General features: G+C 40.0%; 1 protein-coding gene across 1 annotated transcript in view; it reads left to right on the top strand.

Moving 5' to 3' along the window:
* LOC140231477 (fascin-like) overlaps nt 1–25,767 on the top strand; it is a 53,002-nt gene extending 27,235 nt beyond the window's left edge. The window contains exons 3-5 of the mRNA XM_072311608.1: nt 20,472–20,652; nt 21,651–21,931; nt 22,950–25,767. Of these exons, the coding sequence (XP_072167709.1) occupies nt 20,472–20,652; nt 21,651–21,931; nt 22,950–23,155 (668 nt within the window). The 3' untranslated portion in view covers nt 23,156–25,767. The remainder of the gene's footprint in view (nt 1–20,471; nt 20,653–21,650; nt 21,932–22,949) is intronic.
* Nucleotides 25,768–25,867: the final 100 nt, after the last annotated feature.

The following is a 25,867-nucleotide window of genomic DNA, read 5'->3' on the forward strand; positions in this document are numbered from 1 at the left end:
GCAATGTAAAATATTCGTGTCAGTATAGAGCAGTATAGAAGTTGTGTTGATGAAAGAGGAAATGATATCGAATTATTTTGTCGGGAGGAGATGGATACAAAAAACGTTTGAGAAAGGAGAAAGACTTAAAGAACTTCGTGTCTTCAAATATGGAAATATCCTCTCAGCAAAGAGACCTTCAGGTCACCTCTTTTTATCCCCGCAATCTCTCGGCTCTCGGTGTATGAGCTGTGTTGTCGGGCAAGCGTATTCATCTGAAGTGGAAGCATTGTATTCTGAGCAGGCATGCATTATTATGTAGAAAAAATACAGAAAAGTATTGTGCTCTTCAAGGATCTTGTCAGTGCTCCGTGGCCCTTTTCCTAATACACGTATTTCTGTTTTGCTTCCCTCCTTACAAGGAATGTTATTTCTTTGTTTGGCCTCTGTTATAGGGAGAACAAAGGAAAAGATCAACAATACAAAATAAACTATATCTAGGTATAGGCCTATCATTATGCTTTAATTTCAAGGAAACCCCTTGTGCAGTTATATGAGCGAGTATATAAATTCAAAAGGGTATTTCCTATAACAATAAAACTTATTCTGACTGAATAATCCTTGCATTCACAAACTACGTCTCCTACAAGCTTGTCGTTTAGTCGTATAAAATAGTTAAGCGCGCTGTGACTTTTATAACATGAAAGCCTGTACGTTATCACAGCATGATCAGATGGTATGGCGTCATTTAGATTATGAATATATCATTTACCTGGTAACTCCTCATGTCAAAAACTATTTGATGAATGGAAACTTCTTTAATTCTCTGAAATTTGCAGCATGGGTGACAGATGCATACATACATAATATGCCACAGAGATATGCATGGGCCCATAAATATGTAATGTGAACAAAATATCGAAGTAAATATAAGTACATGCATATATTTTCTCCTAGGAACTCTCACTAAATTTGCTGCCTCTGTCTGCAACATATTTACATCTCTATATAAGCTCATAGCCATTCACACACAAAACACACGCAGAAAATAAAACAAACACCACACACACAACCACGCCCAGCTCCATGCTGGGTCCATAATTATGATCGTGCATGAAGGCAAATAAATGAGACGTTCTCTTCGTCTGTCTGTGGCGGCAGACTGTGACCAGTCAGCCGTAGCGTCCAATCCACTTGGGCGCTTTTGCTAATACAAACGGCGACATTGCGAAGTGATAATCGCCTCCTTTGAACATGCATGGAGCTCGCTAGTTTCATGATCCATTTATCGTTCCGAGCCGAGGAGGTACAAGGCGAGCTCGCCTAGTATACCTCGTTGATCTTGTACTGACTTTTTCTCACCTCCCTGCCCTAGCGCAGTTAAAAATTTCGTCTACATTTGTTACATTGTAATCAAGGACTTTCACTTCTATGAGGGCTGTTTAAGTTATACCTTTAACAGTAGTGCTACATGTTATGAAGACGGGGGGATGAACGGTCGAACGTATCCCCCCCCCCCCTTCCTCTCCGCTTAGAAACCACGGCAGGGTGACTCAGGACGATTGTGTTTCGATGAGTGATCGATGTGGCACAAGCGGTGCCGATAGGAAGGCTGTTAGCGTTAATCGGCGATCGTTCGCTCTCCTTGAGGGGTGAAAGGCTGTTTCCTCTGTTCATCTGGGATGGTAATGTGGTTTTAGCGCCTTTCACGATCGAAATGAATGAAGAGAATCGCCGGGTTATTCGGATGACGTTTCTCTTGGGCTTAACTGCTCGAAGAAACCACTCCAAGTAAGAGTGTGGTAAAGTCTACGAGTACAATGAATGTTCCTTATAAGGAAATGCTTGCGCCCTGCAGAATTGTATGTCGATGTCGTCTAGCTGGCACATGGATATTTTGTTCCTTATCAAAGACAAGTTTGCAGGGAAGACTAAAGGTTGACCGAGTTTTGATAAAAGCAGTCTGTTTCGCAGATTGTTATATTCAGCGGTCCACATAAACAGTGGTTGGTGATTGGCCATAATAGAATGACGTGACGAATGGATGGAAAACGTTAGGCCTGTATTGCAAGCAGCGACGTCATGTCAGGTAATATAATTCCAGATATTTTACTGGCCCCCGTCTGGTCGAGAATGAATTGGCTGATACGCAGTTATGTTACATGTACACCATGTAATATCACAAATATTGTCCGGGCTATCGTTGTAATATAACGCTTGGCAGTCTCTCTTGGGAGTTATTTTTCCTCTCGAGACAATATCTCGGGGAAAATACGTAATTCCCTTGAAGATGTGAAGTGTTATATCACATTTCTATAAGGGCAATACCTGTAATGTGTTATTAGTGCGTCAACAGCCAAATGGCCATAGACGTCGTGATGGTCAGAACAATAGGTACTTGACCGAACTCTCTATACCCATGGACGAAAGCAAGAAGCTCAAAGAAACTCCCCAGCTCCGACAACATAAGAATACACGTCCGTGTTGTCTAATTCAATCTTTTTAGAACACCTACTGGAAGCCGGAAATCGTATAGCGTGTGTTTATCATAATAATCAGTCGCTAAAAGAAATTTGTGGGATTGTTAAAAGGATGGTATAGTATTGGTGGAGATGAGAATTGGGATTTTCATTTTTTGCGAGATACCAAGAAACCACTTATGAAATAGTACAGACCCCTGAGCATACTATTCTGAGAGGAATTCAAAGTTTATTTGATGAAAATCGGTTTTGGAATGGCTGAGACATTCAAAAACCAAGTAAAACAAAGCAATCGTAATAGAAGGTGGGTCCCACCTTTTATTAGGTAGGATTGCTCTGTTTTGGATATCTCAGCCATTGCAAAACCAATTTTCATCAAATAAACGTTGAATTACGTGCTCTTTTACATTTCACAAGAGATTTCTCATTATCTCAACAACAACAACAACAAAAATGTTAGAAACCTGAAGTTAGGTCTGAACCGAAACTATACAATCCCTTTAAAAAGGGTTAGTTCATCGTAGCATTATTGTACATGAGGGCACGCGCTCGTCTGCATCGCTTCCCTTCGTGAAACACATTCGGGAGGTGCAGCTTCCGAAGTCATGTTTGTTGGCGCGATGGAGTCGCATTTGTGTGCCATATGGGCTTATGTCCTTTCATCTCGACGAGAGATTGAGAGACGGACAGTTCTAAATATAACTGTCGAGACAGAACAAAAACGATAACGCGGACTGACGGTTAGAAAGCTGGAAAGTCGCGGATGCTTGCGAGATATGCAATTTTTGCCTCAAGCTGAATTCGAAACGCGACGTGCCCATATTTTTTTTTCTGTCGTTAATCGTCAGTCAGATATGAATTTGAAACATTATCTTTGAAATTTGAAACATTATGTCAGACATTCGAAGGTTTGCTTTCTTAAACTCGACACTTACCTTTTTCTTAGCAATATTCTTGTTGAATCAATCTCATGAGGTTTGTAGACCAGCTTGTGTCCTCGTGGGACAACGGAAACGATGTTCCAATTGTGATAATCGTTCCCCTAGCGATACCTTTACAGGCGCCTACCTCTCTCCTTTCCCCTTCCCTCTCCATTCACGCACCTGCATCTGCCCCTCCCCACCCCTGTCCAATGAACTCCACCCAGTTTCTTGAAAATTAACGTGGTATAACCAAGGAGGTACTAAGCTCGCCTAGTACCTCCTTGGTATAACCAAAGAGGTATCTCACATTCGTGGGCACAGTTTTCATCGGGGAGGTGGGACACCTCCCTGCTTTTCACGGAGGGTCTCGAATCTATCCCCGACCCTCGTCCCTCCAAAGTTTAGCTTTCAGACCCCACCAGCGGTCCAACTAAAGGCTATTACAGTATAGTCTTGCTAGTCGAAATTTATTGGGGTGTAGATACTTGCCGATTGGCCTATTCTGGGAGATACATTATTGCTTTTGGAATGTAGGAGAAAGTGGAACATCCGCCGTAGCATCAATTCCAGTGGAGTTAATCGAGTACGTTTATTCTCATTCGAGGTGCTCCAAAAATAATTGTACAGACGTTGGTAAACATGTTAGCGCAAGCTGAGTATACGCAGCTCTGAATAGCATGTGTTGGTTCGTGTGTAATGTTAGGTTTCCTGTCATGAGGTCGTCGTAGGTTCACACATGGTGTCGTCAATTAATGGGATGAATGGGTGTATACGTCAAACCATGGTCAAATACGTTGATAACCCTGTGATACACGCCTTGGAAGCGGCTGACGCATCGGTCCATTATTACTGATACAAGGTCCAAAGGTGTGCCCCCGGAGGGTGTGACTTCTGCGCGTGATGACTCTTAATGAGCATTCATTGATCTATTCTCAGCGCATTATATTATTATGTGTGTGTGTGTGTGTGTGTGTGTGTGTGTGTTGTGTGTGTGTTGTGTTGTGTTGTGTTTGTGTGTTAAAGTAACGTGTACCCAGGTGTACCAAACAGAAGGAGTGTAGATGAGACTACCTCCTGAGTTCTTGCTGATATCGCCTGACCATGGTTACGTGTAAAACAAGATCCATGGCGACTAGGTCAATATGATCATACTGATGTGCCAAGAGAAATCATTATCGATTTACCGATCGATCGATTGAGGAGGCGTGGTGTAACTGAGATTTCCTGTCGAGGCACGCTCACTTGCCGCTTGAGAACGCACGGGCACATTGCACATTTCCCACGATTATATCATTGAGCTAGTAGAGGTCCATGATTATATCACGGTATTTTACGTTCTACACGTGGCAAAGATTTTCGCTAAAAATAAGATGGCTTCGATTACTGGCGTAAAATCCTCCAGTCTACGCCTCGGCTTTATATTGATAGCTAGGAAGAAGCCTTAATCAAGGAGCCCATTATGATATTTACTGGCCTTTTCTCCGTCAAACTGTAATACCCCCCCCCCCCCCCCGATTTCTCTTGATCCATCAGACGATGGGATGGAAATGCTTGGTGATAAGTCAAATCATTCTAGATAGCGGTGTGATATAAAAGCCATACTAAATCAATATCCTATCTACGAAGAAATTATCTTGTGATATACACCGCCCACAATATTAATATGGTATGACGCAGTCCAAGGACAATGCTATCATGGACCTCACTCGCCCCACCTCACCCATCATCCCATGCAAATGTCAATAATTGGGCCTTCAACCATAAATGTCTCGACTATTATGGAGCTAAATCAGCCCGTGTCACCTTGTTCAAGGCAATAGGTGATGGTGCCATCATTAAGGGGGACGAAAAGATATAGTTTGACGAACCATTCTTGCATGTGTATAATATGGGTTATGAACTTTTGCCTGTATTCGTCTGTTATTTTAACGGACTGGTGTATTTTTTCTGTATTTGTCATTTTATTTGTTTTGTTGGTTTTCTTGCTCATATATCAATCCAACTGTGTTTGTTCGTAGTCCTATTTCCTTGTTTCGTTGTCCGCATGTGGAACTGAAATGTAAACAAAAAGCAACAATTACTGGATTTCATAAAAAGAAAGGGCCAAGTATAATAATGGTGTCAACGATGTACATCGTTGTCAAGTCAAACAGACTCATACAGTCCTCTGCTGGAAAGATCATGATTGTTTTATGTTGGTGTTGTTTATTGTTCTCTACCGATTTTAAAGAAATAAATGATAGGGAACTCATGTGGGAAAATGGTAATACAAGTTAGTTCATTGTGCTCCCTCATTTTCGTCATTCACAGACTGTAGAGAAGGTCACTCTCTCTACATAGAACAAGGTGTGTTTAGTTTGCACAAATTTGATACCCCAGATAATTGGAGAGTGCACCCACACACAAACAGGAAATTGCATTTTGATTAATAATAGAACTCTGGATTGTAGAATAGCAAGGCAATACCTAGGGTATAGGAAATGGCGCGTTACTTGACCAACTATGGTTTAAAGTAAACATACCACGCGTCGTGATGAAAACATGTGGAGACGATAGGACCAGTTTCGAATTCGTCTTTTGATATCGGAACATGGTGTGCACTTGACAATGCTGGCTCGCCCCATGCTCGATACTGATGCCTCTGTATGTCTGCACTTTCTATCCAGGGTACCAACGTACAGTATATCACAAATACATTCATGTTGCGCAGCGCACTGCGGTTATGAGGTCCTCATACAGTAAGTGATACCATGGTGATACCAAGGAATATTCATCAAGTTACTCGCGATTAACAGCGGGGAGCTAGATCTCTATAGGGATGCACAAAAGAATTCGAAAAGAATTTCGTGCCTTTGATGATCGGGGTTTCTTGCCGCTATCTTTCTGAGCAAACTAATTTTGAACTCTTACATAACTCCAGGTATGATTTGTTTGTTTATTCATGAAATGAAATTAAATTTACTTCATATAAAACATAAAAAGTCGATCACCATAATTCAGAAACATGGGCAAAAGTATGAAATGGTGCTGTACTTACATAGTATGTTTTGAGAGAGTTTGAAACTGTGCCCTCGTGGGAGGACGACTTTGTAACTTTTCCGATTATTACCGACAAATAAAACTGATGGTGTAATCTTCATAACTCTGGGTCTTTATCAATCAATATGTCAGATTAGTGTCAAGACATGTCCTGTCGAGAAAGTTTGAATTGATTCTTATTTCATCAATCGTTAGGCATTTGTATTCGCTCATCTCGTTATCATAACCATTCATAAAGGCATACACGTATATCTTCCGGAACTTAGAGAGTGGCTGATTTTGAGGCATGAATCAAGTGTCTTTCTATCTGTGAGGCAGATCCAGTTTGGCATATAACGATTCAGGAATATTTTGAAGTGGTGCCATCAAACATGGGCTCGAGAATGATAATGTTGTGCCTCCATCTGTTTTTTAAACCCTCTTGGTGATACCAAGGAGGTCCTTGGCAAGGAGGTACGAGACGAGTAGCACCTCCTTGGGTGATATACTAGAGTCCAGAGATCCTGAAAACGAACAGATGTAAAGATTGCAGTGAGATCACTGTGATTACTGACTGGACTCAAGAAATGCGAAGATGGATCGATCTCGTCTTGGTGCTTCACACCCTCAACAAAATGCTGTACCCAGCGCTCTTGACCCACTCGTGAAACTTGGTAGGCACATAATTATGTGCCAGTAATGGTCGAAGACGTACATGAAATAACGACAGGATCCTCTGCGGGGATAAGTGTTGGTAATCTTTATTACCTGTGTTCCATGTTATTGGCTATCTGTGTTCCATAGCATGTTATTGTTCATATTGTTATTACTATTTCAAGATTGGACATATGAGAACTATTTTTTGTAGATAAGAGCTCTGCAATATAAAGGATAAATGATTCTTTTCATGAGGACTATTGTTGATGAACGCAAAATAATAGGTTATTATGCCTGTCTCAACTCCGCTGCTACCAAACCGGACCTGAAGGTGTCATTGCATTGCAACAGACAATAAAGAGTGCTGACTCAATGACGGTAGCCCCGCCCACTCTACGTTCATTAGCACATACCTGTAACATAATTACCGTTAAAGTGACACCAGCTCTTTCCTCAGCTTATGGTCTCCGCTCGAATTGAGGCCATTTAGGCGGTCGTTGGTGTAAATCATAACAAGCTCGTTTGTTCATTTGTTTGAAGCGGTCGTAAATTTTGTTTTACAGGGCGGTAAGCATGGTAAGATTAAAAGGCAGGCGTAACGGGAACGGTGTTATGTACCATGTTGTGCTTGTTCAGAGGAACGAGCTAAAAGTTGAGAGCTGATCACTACTGCCTGTGAATTCTTATGGTAGTAAAGAAAGATATGGAAGTTGTCAACTTGGTAACTTTGTGGCTCTCTCTATACACAACGGTTATCTATACCAAAAAAAAAAAAAAAAATAAGAAGAGTTATCGTATGCCCCTGATTGTTTTCGTCAACAGTTAACACTACAACCCGCTATTTTTAGGCGCCATATGGAGAAGGGAGAATAAAGAATAATAATTCATGTTTCGATGTATCTTGTGTCATATTCTGCATGGCTGATATAAATGATCGTATATCCTGTTCAAAGAGTCAACTGTCTATCCCTCTGTCTCTCTCTCTCTCTCTCTCTTTCCTCACACGTATGGTACACACTTGCTTGGTTCTACAACAAATTAGATTCAGATAAAACACAACAAGCGAGATTACCCCATTACCCATATTCCTACCGTGCTCTCTAATAAAGAATATGTGTACCAGTAACAATCTCAAGCGTCTGAATCATAATAAATCGTATACCACTTCGTCGTAGCGTGTGTCTCGACAGGTGAGCAGGTCATGTTTTAGATTCTGTTTATATCTATTCTTGACCGCAAAATGCTGGTGAAATACCGTGAAATGGCAAATTACTGACTGTAATTATGTTGATCTGATGTCAAAAGAAAGAGGATTGAAAATGACGTGCTGCAAAATTTGTATGCGATGAACGATCGCACTGGAGCGACTTAATTTTGAACTCGGTTGGTGATACTATAGCATAATCCTCTTATACATGATGAACTGTTAATATTGTCGCCTGTCCTGTCTTTCCGTAACGATGGACAGGAGATGAAGAACAATCCACGACAAAGATCACGACAAAGATAACTTTCTTTTAGTGATGATCTCAAAGAACTTAGAAAAGCAGTGTATCGATGATTATCTTTGCGCAATCGAATACAGTCCTTATGAATATTCAAATGAGAGTGAGTTAATGGCGCCATGCCCTCATTATTTTTCATGTATGTTATACGAAATTCGGGGGAAATTTTATTTTTGCTAAGACAGGTAAACACATATTCCCATACGAAAATATATTAGAGATAGCATTTTGTTCTTTATATTTTGGGTGGGTTTAGGGCAAGTGTTTTTTTTTTTTTTTTATTCATACAGCTTAAAACAATTAGACTTTTGTCATTTGTGTATATGTAATCAATAAGAAATCGTGAGAGCATGACGTCACCTTGCTGATTTGAATATCCGTAACGACTGGTCCAGCAGTATTTTCCGAACTTTCTTATTTCTCATCCGATTTTGATCATTTTTTGCACTGTTCTGTGGGGATCTTTTTTTTTCTCTTTCATATGAAATTAATAAAGTTTTGGAGTGGATTTCTTCTTGAAGACCCCCAACTCGACGGTTGTTGCTTTACGACTCACCAGTTTGGAAAAGGTAATACAATGTACCCCCGGGAACTTTTCCTCCTTTTTAATTAAATTGTGTCACTTGCCCCAACCACCAGGCGTTGTCGTCTGTAATTTTCCGTGTAGCAGGAATCGTAACTTAAAGGGATCGTTTAGTTGTGGTTGAGAAATTCCAAATGTCATATTTTCCTTATTTCTTATCCGATTTTTGTCATTTGTGTATCATTCTGTAGGTGATATTTTTTTCTTTCTTTCGAAGTTTATTCATTTTTTGGGGATGGATTTCTCCTATAACTATAGTGTGAAAGGAGTAAACCAAGCAATAAGGAGGTACTTGACGAGCCAACTGGCACAACTTTATGTGGTTGAAATGAGACTGTCGTACATATAAACTGAACTTCGAAGCGGAGATCTTAGTACATTGTACTTCTCTTTTCGAGACAACCATGATTCCACACGCCTTTCTGCATTTTATGCTTTGTTGTTGTTTTAATGGAGCCCGAGATATATTACGGAAGTGTAATAAAACACGTTTTACACGAAGAAGTCCGTGATATATGAATTGATGCCCGAGTGGATGATATGGATGATATGGAAATATGGCGATGAACGCTGTGCATGGGCTATATTCATAGCACTATCGATCTTTGCCGTGAACAATAAGCTACATCCCTTCCCGGCATCTCTGTTCGTTATCAGTCATTAGTCTTGATTCAGACTTTAATCTTTAGCGACGCCCCTCTTGGGGTTTCTCTTGGTAGTTTTCTGAGCAAGTGTCGCTGTCATCAGGGTCTTGACAGGTCAACAGGGGACGAGAGAGGGGTGGCGGAATTTTCCGTTGTGGTGCAGATCTCGCTTCCTAGATTTAAAACGAGAGAAGATGTTAATTCTGAATATGAAATTGCTGTCGACGGCACATACCAGGCTACCATGCCACCTGCTCCTGGCTTCGCACCTCTGCCAGCGCGACAGCCTAGAATTAGCCAAATTAAAGCCATAGATCACCAGCTTACTTCCCCTGGCCAGCAAGGCCGTTGCTCTTGCTCGGTACTCGTTTATACATAAAATTAAGAAGAAGCAGGAAAAAAAAATAAAAACGATGTTAGCGTGATATTATCCGATCGATCTAAAGTGCATGCGATTTCATGTCTTGTGATCCGGTAGAAAACTGCCAAACCACGGCGTTTACATGATCTTTCTTTGCCGTGTAGCAGGGAGTCGAGAAGAAACACTGAACTCCGTGCGTATAGGGATCATTTAGCACTCCTTCATAAATCGCGAAATATCATCTGCCACGTTGAAATTCTACACCGACGGACAGGCAGTTGTCGAATTGCTCTCATCTATCACTGGGCATCAATATGAGAGACTTGGTGGGATATATTATATATATTTCTCGTTCGAGAAAGAGCAGAAATAGTCGCATGTATAGATAGTATTGTAGGAAACGGGCCTCAAACCTGCGAACCTCATTTCGCTCAGCTGGAATTGAAGGAAGGAGGGTGACAACCAGTTAAAGATGTCCTCAGTCATTCACTAGAAGACTCTTCCAGTGGAATGGCGTGTTTGAAAACACGTCGATGGTGCCGTGTATCAGGGAGGGGATTCCCTCTTCGCTGGAGATATATAGAACTCTGGATCCAGCTTTCTATAGGGAGAGAGTTTATGGAAATGTGTATACTGAGCATTGTCACCTGTAAAGCATGGATTGAATTTGATGTAACATGGTTGGAAGCGTTACGTAGACACACATTGTCTCCTTTTTATCGTAAAATGAACATGTTGCCTCCCTGTAAGGTGAAATCCAAAGATGTATGATATGTATAAGTATATGTCGGAGCCAATTTATATCCCAAGGAAATGAACCACTGACTACTATACTCCATCATTTATTGCCAAGAGATAATCGGATGAACTTTTTTTTACTTCTCTACCGCGCTGCCATGCCTTTGTCATCTCTCTGTACAAAGTCTATTAATTGGCATTTAATTTTCGTTCAACTTCTCGCATGAGATAAAATGGTGAAAAGGTGATATCTTTTGATGAACAAAATATTTAATGAATTCCACGTTATATCGTTGTAACACAGGCGATTGGCGTCTCCATACACTAATTAAAAATTAAATTATGACGTTAGAAAGAACGTTAACAATGGTTCACATTCCTTCATGATTCCCCAAACTTGGGGAGTCTGAGATTACTCTGAGCCCCACTTATTTGTGCCAAAAGAGCATTATTTACTATTTGCAAATGAAACAAAAACCCAGCTTTAGTGCTTCAAAATAGTTCTATAATGTGAGCTAGGGATTGAAACAACCAATGTAGAAATTTTAATCAGTATAATCAATATTAAGTATTGTAACATAAATACAAAAATGTCAACAATAGTTATAATAAAGTTGTTTTTAGAATAAACCGTCTACAGTCATGGTTTATTAATAAAAATAGTGATATCCCCTTATATATATAAGGCTTTATTGCGAAATCTTTATATAGTAGGATGTTTTGTGATACAACTGACCTACACAATCGACATGCAATTATGCTTCCAATGTGATAACTCGAACTTTATTTTTCAAATCACTGCTCCCAATGGTAAATAATACCTTAAAACGATTGTCAGAACATAATTATGCATACAACATCCTCATTTTGCATCACATTTAGAAATGTACAAGTTGACCGACTATGGGTGTTTTATCGACAATGGAGTATCAAGTAATTGCTTATGTACTGGCATTCCATTTGCCCATATCATGAGTAGGTCCTAATTGTATTCAATGTTCAATCTGCATGAGAGACCCGAGTCCAGTATCCGGGTCCTGCGATTCCTTGTACCAGGGAGGTGACCCGTCTCTCTGCTGCTAAGGTCCACGTTGTGGGTATACAGTGGACACACGATGATGTATACAACACAAAGCGACCTCCACCGTTTGACTATAGGCCTGATCATTGACTAATTGACAAGCTACGGTAATTACAGCTCTCCGAGCGACGGGCAAGCTCTCTCCATCCAATTTGATTCCTTTCATGTCTTGATTGGATTATCAAAGCGTGCCATTGTTGTATTGTTTCGTCTTATTTCTTTCTCTTTTTTTGTCGAGAAAAAAAAATACAACAGAGAGACACGGTGTAGGCCTATACTTGCCGCTGGTTCTGTTTCGCCGACTTGAAAACAGGATTATTTATGGACAATAAACACGAAGGTAGAACTCTTTTGAGAGTCAATTGGATTGTATCATTACCAATGACCTCTCTTCTAACGAGCCAAAATTATTTACCAGGGTATATTGTTGGCTGTACGTGAAGGTCAATGTATTACCCAGGTCATAATGTGTTTGCTTGCATTCACATGTACCGTATGGTGGAATTTGCCTTCGACGACGGAGATGTTTGTTGATAAAGCACATTGGCCTCCTTTGCGATTTTGTCACTTTCAGGTGATGGTATATATAGCACGGTAATAATGATCACCGTCATGTGTTTGGTAATGGCACGCGTACACAATCACTGTGATACCCCCCCCCCTTTTAATCTTGTTATTGATTTTCAGCTTCTAATCCAATAAATGTGGCTGTATAGTAATCACTGTTGTACTGTGACCTGGCATTATTCATGGGATGGCGTGATAAGCAGTTCTTATCTGATGCATGTCGAAGACCATCTGGATATGTTATCATGTAATATCCGAATTGTCACTCCCCCTACTCCTCCAGCTCCAACCACCCCCCCCCCCCCCCCATCAGCTATCCTCGCGGGAAACTACCCCCGCATCTCTCCACTCCTAATGAAAGAAAGACTCAACTCGAGTCTTCCGTTGATATGACAGATATACCACATGCCGCGTCCGCGTCCGTCTGTCATAGATATAGACTCTAGGGCCCTAATTTGTGTATAGGGTACATAGAAGGGTGTCTTTTTATGGTTAATATCATTATGGTCCACTCAATCCCAAAGCTGTTCCTTTCATCTTATTTCTAGAATGATTTTGCGAGCGTTTCATGAATGATCTACGTCTGTCACGTGGTGTTCGTGGTCGAGGTGGTTGATGGCGTCGAGGGGTGATGACATTGTTACATTCTCTCTATCTTTCTTTTATGATACATCTCTCCCTCTATTATCTTATCCCCTCTTCCTCTCCTCTTCTTACTCTTTACTTTACTTTCTTTTGGGTACCTGCTCATACATTAAATTATTTTTCAATCAATCTTTTATCCCCTTCGTGATCTTCTATATATCCGCCCATCTATATGTATCTATCTGTCTCTTTATCTATTTATCCGTCGTCCTTCACTGTATACATTATTTTATCTTTCTCGCAAGCAGTGAGCCTTATGTCTGCCTATTCAAACACCTGCATGCCCAATGGCCGTACAATAGGCATGTTTTTTCGGTATTTCAATATCAGATCATTTTGGCCGTGGAGACCTCGTCACAAGCTACGCAAATTACCTGCCACTGTAGGCCTATATTCGGGGAGATCTGAATATTCTGATTACTCGGAAACCAGTTATAGTTAGTGTTAGTGTACAGTGTATATCGGGCAAGATTCAAGCAAGGTTTTGTATTGCCCTAACCAGCATTTGTTATTGGGTGTGCGCAGGGAGGTGGAACCACCTCCCTGGTGTGCGTAAGGTGAATACACCACGATACATTCTATCGCTTGTCTCCTGTGAAAAAAGAAGGCTTTGCTGCATGTGCAATGTGGTTACAGTTCGTTATTCCGAAGGTTCGTTATTCCGAAGGCTCTTTGGTCCGAAGGTTCGTTATTCCGAAGATTCGTTATTCCGAAGGTTCGTTAATCCGAAAATGTGATAAGGTTTGTTATTCCGAAGGTTCGTTAATGCGAAAATGAACTAAGGTTCGTTATTCCGAAGGTTCGTTGATCCGAAAATGAAACAAAGCTCGTTACTCCGAAGGTTCGTTACGGACCCTTTTTCACTTCGGATCAACGAACCTTCGGAATATCGAACCCCATTTCATTTTCGGATTAACGAACCTTCGGAATAACGAACAGCACCCGTGCAATGTCTATGCATCGGCATCGAATATTTAAATAGGTTGACCATCCTTCCGCAGTAATAAGCTCATGATCCCTACATGACAGCATTATGACTGCTTCATGTCTAAGTTGGCGTCACTGAAATGGGATATAAAACATCAATGGGCTTTGCAAACTATATGGCGCTTTATACATTGACGGCAGTATTATAAGGGAGATGTTATACATTGTTATTATGACACTCAAGATGACAAGTATGTCTGTATCCATCTATTGGTTTTGTTACGAGTCCGTCAGGACTCAAGTGCATGTCATACTTCAAGTAGCTCCTCTGTGTAAGCGGTGTGAGTCATTTTTCTTTTGTTAGAGATCACATTGTAATAGGGAACTGGCCGGAAGTATTCGCTGCATAAAATCACCGTCTTTAAGCTGCATAGGAAATCTGTTTGGAATCTAAATCTAATTTGCTGGAAAATGATCGTAAATGTGATAATGAAACCCTGCAAAAAAATATTTCATATGTCATTTCGCTCTCTCCCTACTCGTTTGTCACTTGTGGTGTTAGTCTCAAGATTGAAAGTTTATAAGTCGAGCGCAAAACTCTTTTGGAGGTTTTGAAGTCCAGAATCAGTTACAGTAATGTTCTGTTTACGACGAAATTGACAATTATCCTCCAGCACGGTAGAATGAGAGGATAGTTCTACTATTTGGTAAAAATGCTGGTAATTCCTACAGCCAAGAAATGAGTCACGAGTAAGTTCGACCACCATCCCTGAGTGGAACATGTCGACCTTCATCAACGAGCAATCCGTCAACAGAAAACATCTTTTCGCTGTGTGTGTTATGTATTTCTATGAGACGCACAAAAAACGAATGTCACCAGACTGCATGAGAGGTTTGCACATGTAATGCGAAAAGAATTTTCCCTTGCGGCTCTCCAGATGCGAGTTGCACTCGAGGGAAAACGATGCAATCACTTTCGTCGTAACCATTCTTATTCCATGTTAAGGGGAAATTATGAATCAAGCGGCATATCGGTAATTATATCGTATGACTCATGATCCAAATACCCTGAACTTGGCACGACCTTTCACCACCTATCCCGGACTGTATGGCGTTACAGGCGCAGAACTTGGGGAACTCGTGAGCCTCCATAATTATTACTGCCAAAAGGAGCAATCAAGTTGAAAGTATATTTGTCTCATTCGGGACCTGGCTCATACGGCGAAATTTATTACACAAATGGAAACCACAATACACAATACGCAGTGGTGATGGACAATATAAGAGCAAGCGTTGTCTGGCAACCCCCGTAAAAACAAAGGCCGGTCAATAATGAGCATGATTAATATCACATCATTATCTTAAGTATGTCGGACGAGAAAAAGAGTGGGTATTATCAGGGAGGTTCCACCCCCTTGGTACAGCACAGCGGAATGCGTCAAAGAAAGAACAGAAAAGTCACCATAAAGCCATTCGCCCTATACTTGGTGGCGTCTCTTTGTCTTTGGTTCGGAAAAGTTTGAAAAGTTATAAATTTTTAAAGTTTTGGTTTTTTGAACCGCTGGATGAGGAGACTACTAGAGGTTATGGCGTGTGTGTGGACAACAATATAAAGAAAATATAAAGAAAAGTCCACCAAAAAAAAATCATTTTTCATGAAAATTACACATTCTATCAACTTGATATTGACATATTATGTTAAGGGTATAGCAGTTATTACCCCTGCTTTCTGAAAGCGGTTAGTCAAGTACTCTTTCACTTTGCTACAAATGTGAATTTTTGTGGAATTTTCTTAATATTTTCTTCATTTTGATGTCCACACTTCCGTCATAACCTCTATTACTCTCCTCATTTAGCGGTTCCAATACCAAAACTTTAAAAATTCATAACTTTTGCATCGATTGTCCGATTTTCCTCAAACTTTCACTGATGTGTTCTACTAATGTTGCTGCTTTCACTCAATCCACAATTCTCTTTGGGTTTGGGTTTCCTTTAAAGGAGAGGTGCAATGTATGATGGCTTGGTCTGGTAAGCTGTTCCATATCGTGTTGTGTCAGGAATAAAACTTCTGATAGATGAGGGTACATGCATGTGGAATGTTCAGCATCTGGGAGTAATTATGATTATATCACACGGAATAGCTACATATCAAAAAATTGTATAATAGCAGTTTAATTACGTGCATAATATACATGCACATTTCACTCATGTACGTTAAAGGAGACCTCCGGATGATTTTCAGATTTTTACATTTAAACAACTATAAATTAGTTATACTGAGGACAGAGTTTCAGAATTTGTGATAATTGGGATGAAGAATAAGAATATTTTCAAAATCCAGAACAAATTGCAATGAACAAGGATGATGACATGGCAGAGTCACCATAAGAATGCATGAGTTGGGGCTCAAGGAACCAGAACAAAAGAAGAAGGCATGCATAGATTATACACAGGTGAACTCGCAAGCAAGCGGTATTGTAATGGAATTACACTGCTACATTTCTGAAATATGTGAACCTCCTATGTCATCATCCTTGTTCAGTGTAATTTGTTTAAGATTTTTCAGAGTATTGTTTCTCTGCTCAAGAACCACAATAAATTCCACAAATCTATACATGGAGTTGTCGATTTATGTACTACATGATGTGAAATTATGAAAATCGTCTGGAATGTCCCTTTAAAACTCAGCTTTTTATTTGTGTTATACAGTGTGTATTAACAACGGATTAATACAGCGACCGCGTCATTCCCGACGCACACGCTATAAGATTGAGAGAAAGAATTAGAAGCAAACATCTTTGGCCGAACGTAGAGTTAATAATGTCGTTTCCGAATGAGGCCATTGCCAACGAACAAGCCATCAGGAGTATTTTTCGCAATGCTGTCACTCGTTAGAAGACAATAAAGGGTGAAATGTAAAAGCAAAATCAATGCAACAAAAGCAAACAAAACGAAAACGTGAACAAATGAAACAAAGATAGCACATGGGCCTGGTCCAATATGTGCGTTCCCCCAGCCTGAAATTGACACCCCCCCCCCAAAAAAAAAAAAGTAAATAAATAAAATAAAATAAAATAAAATAAAATAAAATAAAATAAAATAAAAAAAAATAAAATAAAATAAAATAAAATAAAATAAAATAAAATAAAATAAAATAAAATAAAATAAAATAAAATAAAATAAAATAAAATAAAATAAAATAAAATAAATAAAAAATGAAAATAAAAAAAATATATGATATAGGCCAATACAAAATCTTACGTTATTATTTTCGTCTTTCATCGCTGACCGTCCTAAACCGTTTGAGTGAGAGTATATCACCTCTCATAATTTCCCATTCCAAAGTACGTGGTTGAGGGTGCCAGCAGAGTTTAGGGCTGGCACGGGACGCCTTGGGTACAGAATTCCCGTTAGTGCCCAACGGCTTTGATGTACCGTATGTCTCCCCCCCCCCCCCCCCCCCCCAAAAAAAAAAAAAAAAATACAACGGTACCCTCCGCAACAATAGCTTTAAAAATAATGAATCAATCCAAATACAATTTCAGGGTATGAAACTATAACTCATTGCTCACATCTTACTGAAAACCCCATCTGATTTGCTTCAGTGGTCAAAGAGAAATGAGGATCTTTGTAGAGCATATTAAACTGCCTTTTGAAATGACACCTTGATCATTAGACTAGTGAGTATCATTTTTTGCCGTGGCAGAGTGAGACGACCAAATGGATGAAACACCGATGGAAAGAAATTAGAAAAAAAAAGACTTGAGTCTTCTACAGTAATTGTAGATGATGACGTAATGTTGGGTGCGGAGTCTTGATCAGGGGATACTACAAGCTACACAAATAGACACGGTAGGTTTCTGAAATCTTTCGTGTCAATGTTTGATTTCTTGGCCGATATCACAATCACAAGTGTGAAGTTTTTATTTTGCGGTTTGTTGTTGATTTTAATCATGTTTCTGTTTTGTTGTTTGTTTTGTATTTGACTTTTGTGTCATCGTTTTGACGGAACAGGTGAAATACCGCTATTCATGGGTGGTTTAAGTAGGGGTTTCTCAGAGAAAGCTATATGGATCCAATTCGATGTTGGAAAGGGGCTATTCAAATAAGTTATGGAAGCTTGCGCTAAAATTTGTGAGTGCTGTGATAGTCGTCAAACAGCAGTGTGCACCCTTCGCGGTGTGACCAATAGATGGCGCTACATAGTTACTCCAGCTCAGCTTCCGGTCAACACACCATTCTTCACACGGTTATGTCATCCGTAACATAATTGTGGGTTGTCGAGTACAATAGTTCTTCTCACAACGTCCGTCGCGGAACGACACTGTGTTCGAAATCTCTCGCTTCTCAGAAAGACTCGGTCTTTGAGTCATGTAGAAACCACAGTGTTGTTACTTGGCTGTTTGCAAAGTCGTTTACTGTCACCAATTGAATTTTCTTGTCTATACCATGGGGGCTGGCGCCATCTTCTTAAGATGACACCAATTTACAATGTGGTTATTTCTCCGTAATATGTATTGACTTCTGTCTCTTATCAAGCAGCTACCGAAAGACGCTGATGAGCAATGAGATGCATTCATACCTAGATAATCAGTCGGAAAAAGATAACCCACTAAGTTTATGATAAGACAACACCTTTATAGTGTGATGACAGTCTACGTCATTAGCATTCCATGGCTTCTAAGCAGGTTTAGCAGATAACCTTGTAAAAATACAGATGCAATCGTGACATTGAATGGTCATTTATAGGTCTCTATACTGCTTTGATTCAGTCACTAGCAACAAGTGGTGTTTACCCGTTGTGACAACATTGCTTGATGAAGTCACAGTGACGGTTAGATTTGTTTAGCTTGGGAGATAAGATTCGAGTCCACTCGTGCACATCCTCGTACATGTACATGCAGTTACGTAATTCATGACTGTCGACGACCTGAGCGGATAGGCTTGTGGCGGCCCTGTGTTTACCATTTCCGCTTTGTCCATTTACAATCGTGGATATGAATTCCTGTCACCACCTGTATTTATACTTGTGTTCGACTTCGGCAGAATTCCATGAGGTTGATCGACGATGCGCTGGGAGTAGAATTATAGAACTGTCTAAATGAATACACTTGTGATCTCGAGGCATCGTATTTGAGTATGGTTATACCAATAACTTAGGAGTTTCACACACCACGACATTCTTCCCATTCATGAAACTTGTAACATTCAAAATAAAAGCGTTAAAGGGAATGGCTAGTAACCGATCAGTGGGAATCAGTGGGAATGCTGAGGGATGATTGTTCCAATCCTTGTGGGATTCATTTAAGAGTACATTATATATCTACTGTTGTGTGAAAATTCAGAACGGTCTCATATTCAAGTAATGTGCAGATTAATGCCCCGTCACTGACCAGGGACGCTTACCTGGAAACATTAAACTGCACATTACTTGAATATGAGACCATTCTGAAGCAAATAATTTTCACACAAGAATAGATATATAATGTACTCTTAAATGAATCCCACAAGGATTGGAACAATCACCCCTCAGCATTCCCACTGATCAGTTACTAGCCTTCCCCTTTAAGTTTTGTCCCAAGGTGACTCCGCTTCTTTCCCTTTCCTGTATATAATTTGGCATGTTCACATTCAGAAAGCAATATCTACAGATGCAAATTCTCCAAGAATTACCAAAGACGTTTATATAGATGTGCTTAAAGGGTTTCTGAGTGGATCTCATCATTAAAGCCAAACCCCGTTTGCTGATTTTTTTTTCAATCAAACCGCAATGCAATAATATTGTAATCTATTCAACGCATGTGGAGCTTTTAGCTGTAACTTGCCTTAAGTTTTTTTTCCCAAGGTGACTACGCTTCTGACCCCCTGCCTTTATATATTTGGCATGTTCACATTCAAAGAGCAATATCTACAGATGCAAATTCTCCAAGAATTACCAAAGACGTTTATATAGATGCGCTTAAAGGGTTTCTGAATGGATATCATCTTTAAAACCAAACCCCGTTTGCTGATTCTTTTTTTTTATCAAACCGCAATGCAACAATATTGTAATCTATTCAACGCATGTGGAGCTTTTAGCTGTAACTTGCCTTAATGGCGAGAGCAGAGCTCCGCAGTCTTCCTGGTTTGCGGGAGTCTCCCTGATAAATTAAATATCTCCCCATGCCTTGACAAAGAAATGTAGACACAGACCTCCTTGATGAGGGCATTAGTTTGACTATACTGAGATGTGTATAGCACACAAGCATCCCTTTTTTACGTCCCATGTATGACTTTGATATGTGGGTGTTACGGCACCCCAGAGAAACTCACACCCTCTCATTTGTCTCCCCCCCCCCCCCCCACCTTGATTCATTTGTCCAGGTGAGGATGTGTCTTTCAAGCTCCTCAGCGACGACGAGATCACAGACACGGAGACCTTCCAACTCGAGTTCATCAGCACAGACCTGTACGCCGTCCGGGTGTGCGATACCAAGAAGACGTCTGCGGACGTCCGCTACTGGAAGAGGGTAGGAGCAGGCATTCAGGCCAACGGGACTTCCAAGTGAGTATATTTTGATAGCACTCTCACGAAAGAAAGGGAAATGCACGCGTGAAAAACAAAAACAAAAGTGTTGAGAAAAGAACATGTGATCAGGCCTGGTGAATAGATACAGGAAGGTAGTCCCTGGACGTAGGAAGTGGCAAGGATCATTCCAAGGATCGCCTCTCTGCAGTCCCATCCGATGTGTTATCTCGATCTCTCTTTCTCTCAATCATTTTGAAAAGGTGCAAAAGATATTTTTGCTCTTTCTTTTTCGGTGCAGGATATTTCTACAGGGCCCCGTTTCATTAAAGATGTTAGGATATTAACCCTTGCTAGAATAGCAACTTCCCTTAGCTGTAACAGCCAATCAGGAAGCTGGAATCTTGTCGTTACCATAAGCCAATTGCCATTCTTCCAGCAAGAGTTGCCATCATAGCAAGTCTTTATGAAATGGGGCCCAGACGTATCCAGAAGTGGTATGTAACGAGCTCCACTGCGTCTGTGATAGAAATATCAGAACCTCGCAAATGCGACACACGAGTGATGCACTTCAAATGATTTAATGAAGTCACAGATGCATATTTTCCATCCTCGGTATTCAAGATTCTAACTTTTTTTTAATCAACAGTTGTACCCTTATTGCAAGTGTATGACTGAGTTCCCATGTTTATTTCTGTAAAGTCTTTCATTGGAATCAATTTAACAAGTTTTGCCGTAGATAGAATTTGTCCTCGCAGAATTACTATGAGGACATTTGAGATTAACGTATTGATTTCAAAAGGTAGTTAATTTTATGTGAATGCACTTATGCTTTGACTTGTCATAATGAACGAGGAAGTGAAATACAATACACAAAACATTCTGTAGATATTGAGATGCATGGTTTACACCCCATATTCCTGTTCACGATTTTACGCGAGCGAATATAAGCTCAAAGTTTTGGGTCTCGTAGGTTGCCATGGTTGCAACAACCGCTTGCTAAACGTCTGTACGTCTCTTTTCTCATGCGAATTCAGGGAGGATGCCAATTGCCAATTCGCTGTCGAATACGAGGGCAAGCACATGTACCTCCGTGCTCCCGGGGGCAAATACATCGGCGTGCGCGACAACGGTCACCTGTACCAGGAGGACAACCGCAAGGACTTCGTCTTCCGCCTCCTCAACCGGCCCAAGCTCGTGCTCAAGTGCCTACACGGCTTCGTCGGTGTCAAGGACAGCAAGGCCGAGTTGGCATGCAACAGATCCAACTTCGACGTCTTTAGCGTTTCCTACAAGGAAGGCGGATACACCATCCAAGGTAACCAGCCACCACAAGTTTGACCCCATAATATGGAGTGAATTTTAGCACAGATTTAATCTTACCCAGGAAATATGTAGCACAGAGAACTTTATTTGAAAAAGTGCAATTTGACTTTTGCTCTAGGTATGACTATATCTACATTGACTAATAAAAAGACCATGACGGTGTAGAAGGTATGTTGTAGAGCCTGTCGTTTACTGTTCCAAGTATGAAAACGTGATAGAAAAGATTCCCAAACGATCAAAAGTTCAGCAGTTGAGACTTTATTTCCTGCAGGGATTCATGCCTGTGTAAAGTCTGTGTTGTACTCAAATGCACTGTGGGGAACATGTACTCTTCCGATCCAGGAAGGTTAATAGCCCTCTCACAATCAACCACCAACTGTTACTTTCTTCAACTGCATGTTGTTTTGAAGTTGTCTGTATCAGTCAGTTCGGAGTGAGCTCGTGTGCACATGGGTACAAGTGACATTTTTTTTTTCTGTTGATTAGGCAAATCACTCATCGTTTTCAAAGCTACATAATTCATAAGCTTGCCTGACGTAACAATTTGTGGAATTTACAGTCATTTTCAAACAAAGGATGAGCTTGCGTAGATTTTGACCAGAGTGATCAATAATTAACACTTGGGGAAAGCATCCATTTCATTATTTTTCACTGATTATTTATTAATCTCTTTTTATCTATATTTCCAAATACCACTTTTGCTGTTAGATGGTTGTGCTGGCAAGCACCAGTTATAAGGATTACTTAAAATAATCGTTACATCCCAGATGCTAATCTCAATGAATTTAAAAACCAACTTGCCCTGTTAAAACGAATGATATTTTTCTTCTCATGCGCAAATTGGAACCCTGATCTGGTTTAGTGATAAACGGAAATGCATTTTTCACTAGGGGTATATATACACACTACCTGCAAGCCTAGGTGTTGTCGACTATTAAACTTTTGTTGAGGAAGTCTTTGTCCTGAAAAGATCCACATCTCTTTGCGCTTGATTATTTTTTTCTATCCAGATTCGGAAGGCAGGTACTGGTCCATCGACGATGCCGATCGCGTCGTCCTCGGGGCCTCACAGGGGCTCTTTTTCTTCGAGTTCCACGAGCTCTCCAAGTTCGCCATTCGAGCGGAGAGCAACGGCAAGTTAATCAAGGGCGAGCAGAGCGGCTTGTTCACGGCTAACGGCGCGGATGTGACAAGGGACACACTATGGGAGTTCTAAGGTGTCTTCAAAGGAAATTTACAGAAGGGGGATAAGTGTGTTGTTTAAACACAAAGCTTACACGTCTGTATTTGCTTCCGTGATGACGTGCGTATATTTTCATTCGGACGCATTGGAGGCGTTGCTGTTCAAAAATAAACTGGTATTTTTTCTAAAAATTACATAGGATATAGATATCCTACGAGATCAATACGCTTCCAAGGGTTTCTTTTTTTCTCAGATGGTGGCTCGTATACATCTCGAAAGCTATTTACTTGTATTTATGTAATAATGACTCTCTAATGTATTAAGTGAGGCTATTTTTTCGCTGACTTGACATTAAGTTCACAAAAGTGTGTATTATAGTCATACGTTAAAAGAAAAAAAAAACTTTGGCACTTAGATACAAAATGTGGGGATGAGTAACACAATTATGAGTATGCATGTCATCTTCGGTCAGATATTGCAAGCGTTTAAGCTTGCGTGAAACTTTTCTAGTGTGTCCGTAGCCAGACGCCAACCGTCGCTTGACGGCCGCTCCGCTCGTCCGTTTGCTGAACAAGGACTTCGAAGCCGACATCATTTCCGTTCCAACGTCTCGCTGAATGTTTTCCATACTCTTGCTGTGGTGTCGTGAGGAATCAATCACACGACTGGTCACCATCACTGGTTCCACCCCGGCGAGATTTGATGTAGATATACTGTATATTCACCATATAGCAGCCGCAATCAGAACAAAACAAAATTTTGCTATGCACTTGAAATTTTGAAACAGAACTTGAAGATAATTTTGTTTGGTGTATGTACAGAATGGGAGAGAACGCAACGCGTTGATGAATGCTCTTGTTGCGCATTACGGTCAACATTTCTTAATAGAATGTCGAATCTCTTTAGAATGTCGGCATCGTTCATGAAATTTGAGCTGTTTTCTCTGCATTGGAATAACTCTAAGACGTAATGCATGGTATCATTTTCAGTATAAGATGCTTATAGGGAGACCTATAAAAGATTGGGTCCTTACGAAGATCGCTCACGTTTCTCCCAGCTGAAAAAAAAAAAAAAATGTGTAACGCAATTCTTTTGTTTTATACCGTCAATCACAAAGTCCAAACTAAGGTCGGACGTAAAGAAAAAAAGAGTAATAATGTCTGAATGAAAGTGACATTCCGTTAGTTCCTATTCTTTCACCAACATTCTCCAGCTCTTTGTAGCCCTAGGTCTACATTCCGAAAGTGTAAGTTGTATTACCTTGACCAAATCTTAACGAGAAATGAGTGAAAGAATGCCAGCTGTTTCTGAGTGTTATCCTCGCAATTAGTGTCGAGAAGATGGTAAAAAAGACTGAATCCCTTCAGATGGATTGTCCTATAGGCAAATTTGTATGTGTTTATGTTTGCTCGCTAGTATATCTGCGCTTTTTATCTACACCCGACGTTAATAACAGTATCCTAGGGACGAGAATAATACAAAAAAAAATGCTTCCTTGTATTTTTCAAGCTATATATCTGATCGTAGTGAAGTTTGAATTGAAAAAAAAAAGTAACAAGCAAAAAGCATGGTAAAGTTTTGATACGATTATATTGAGGATTTCTCGGCTGTGTACAGTTCTATCATAGTTTTACTACTTCAAACGCCGATTTGTACGTATTTACAGGATCTATTACCAATTTTCTTATTCACTTATATCTCCTTTATTCTTTAAAGACTGTTAATGTAGCCAGTAATTTTGCTGTTAAGTGTTATGATAGCATTCCATGCGTAACGTGTCTTTGTTGAAAATTGCATTGTCTTTTCATGCTTTATTTAATTTATTTCTTTATTTTGGGTCTTTCAAGAGTGTACTACGCGTGTAAATATTTGATCATTTTGCTGATTTTTGTTCGTATTGAAAAAAATAATAATAATGGTAATTTATGTATCTCATTCGCTTGTTTTAGGACGCAATGTCCCCGGCTCCTCCCCGTCAAAGCGTGGGAGTGGGTTTTTAGAGAAAGTCGTGTTGACTGGACTTAAAAATTATGATGATGAAAAGCTGTAAGCAGATAACGCAGTTATCAATTTCTATAGCTATGCCGTGCTTAGCACTGTACATGGCATAGGCGCTACCCAATATTTTAATGGCTGACGGCATACAAAGTTATTGTTGTAATGTTGCAGTATCTGCTCGAAATTCATATTCTATACAGTATAGGGAAAATATTAGATTTTTTTCTTTTATGGTGATTTGTTGGAAATCTAACAAATGCAAAGTAGCACGAAAGCAATATTACATATTGTATGATGAAGTATGATTGTGTATTATGATAGATTACCAAATGTTTTAGACAAGGTGACACTAACTTTAATTTTGCTAACACTTCTGAACCATGTATGATATTTACATTGGTTCTTGTATCAGCTATGCACTGTCAGGAAATTTTTGTAGGTAATGAAATTATAGGTATCAATGACAAATTTGAAGCATTTTTTTAACAAGAAGAACACGCAAATAATGCTAGGAGATACATAACGTGCTTGTTGTTGCACAGGGTACCTACACCATTTTGCGGTCGTAGATTGTGGTAGGAAAATTACCACATTACTCTACGAGCGAAGATGGTTTATTGCATGTAATAAACGGCCTTAAAAAATTGTAGCGTTGTTTTGCAATTGATGTGTATTTATTATGATGTGAATCGTTGGTCGGAAAAGAGAGTGAAAACCAAGGAATAAGGGAGAAAGTGTGTGTGTATG

The sequence above is a fragment of the Diadema setosum genome, chromosome 8, assembly GCF_964275005.1.
Source record: "Diadema setosum chromosome 8, eeDiaSeto1, whole genome shotgun sequence".
In the NCBI taxonomy this organism is placed as follows: domain Eukaryota; kingdom Metazoa; phylum Echinodermata; class Echinoidea; order Diadematoida; family Diadematidae; genus Diadema; species Diadema setosum.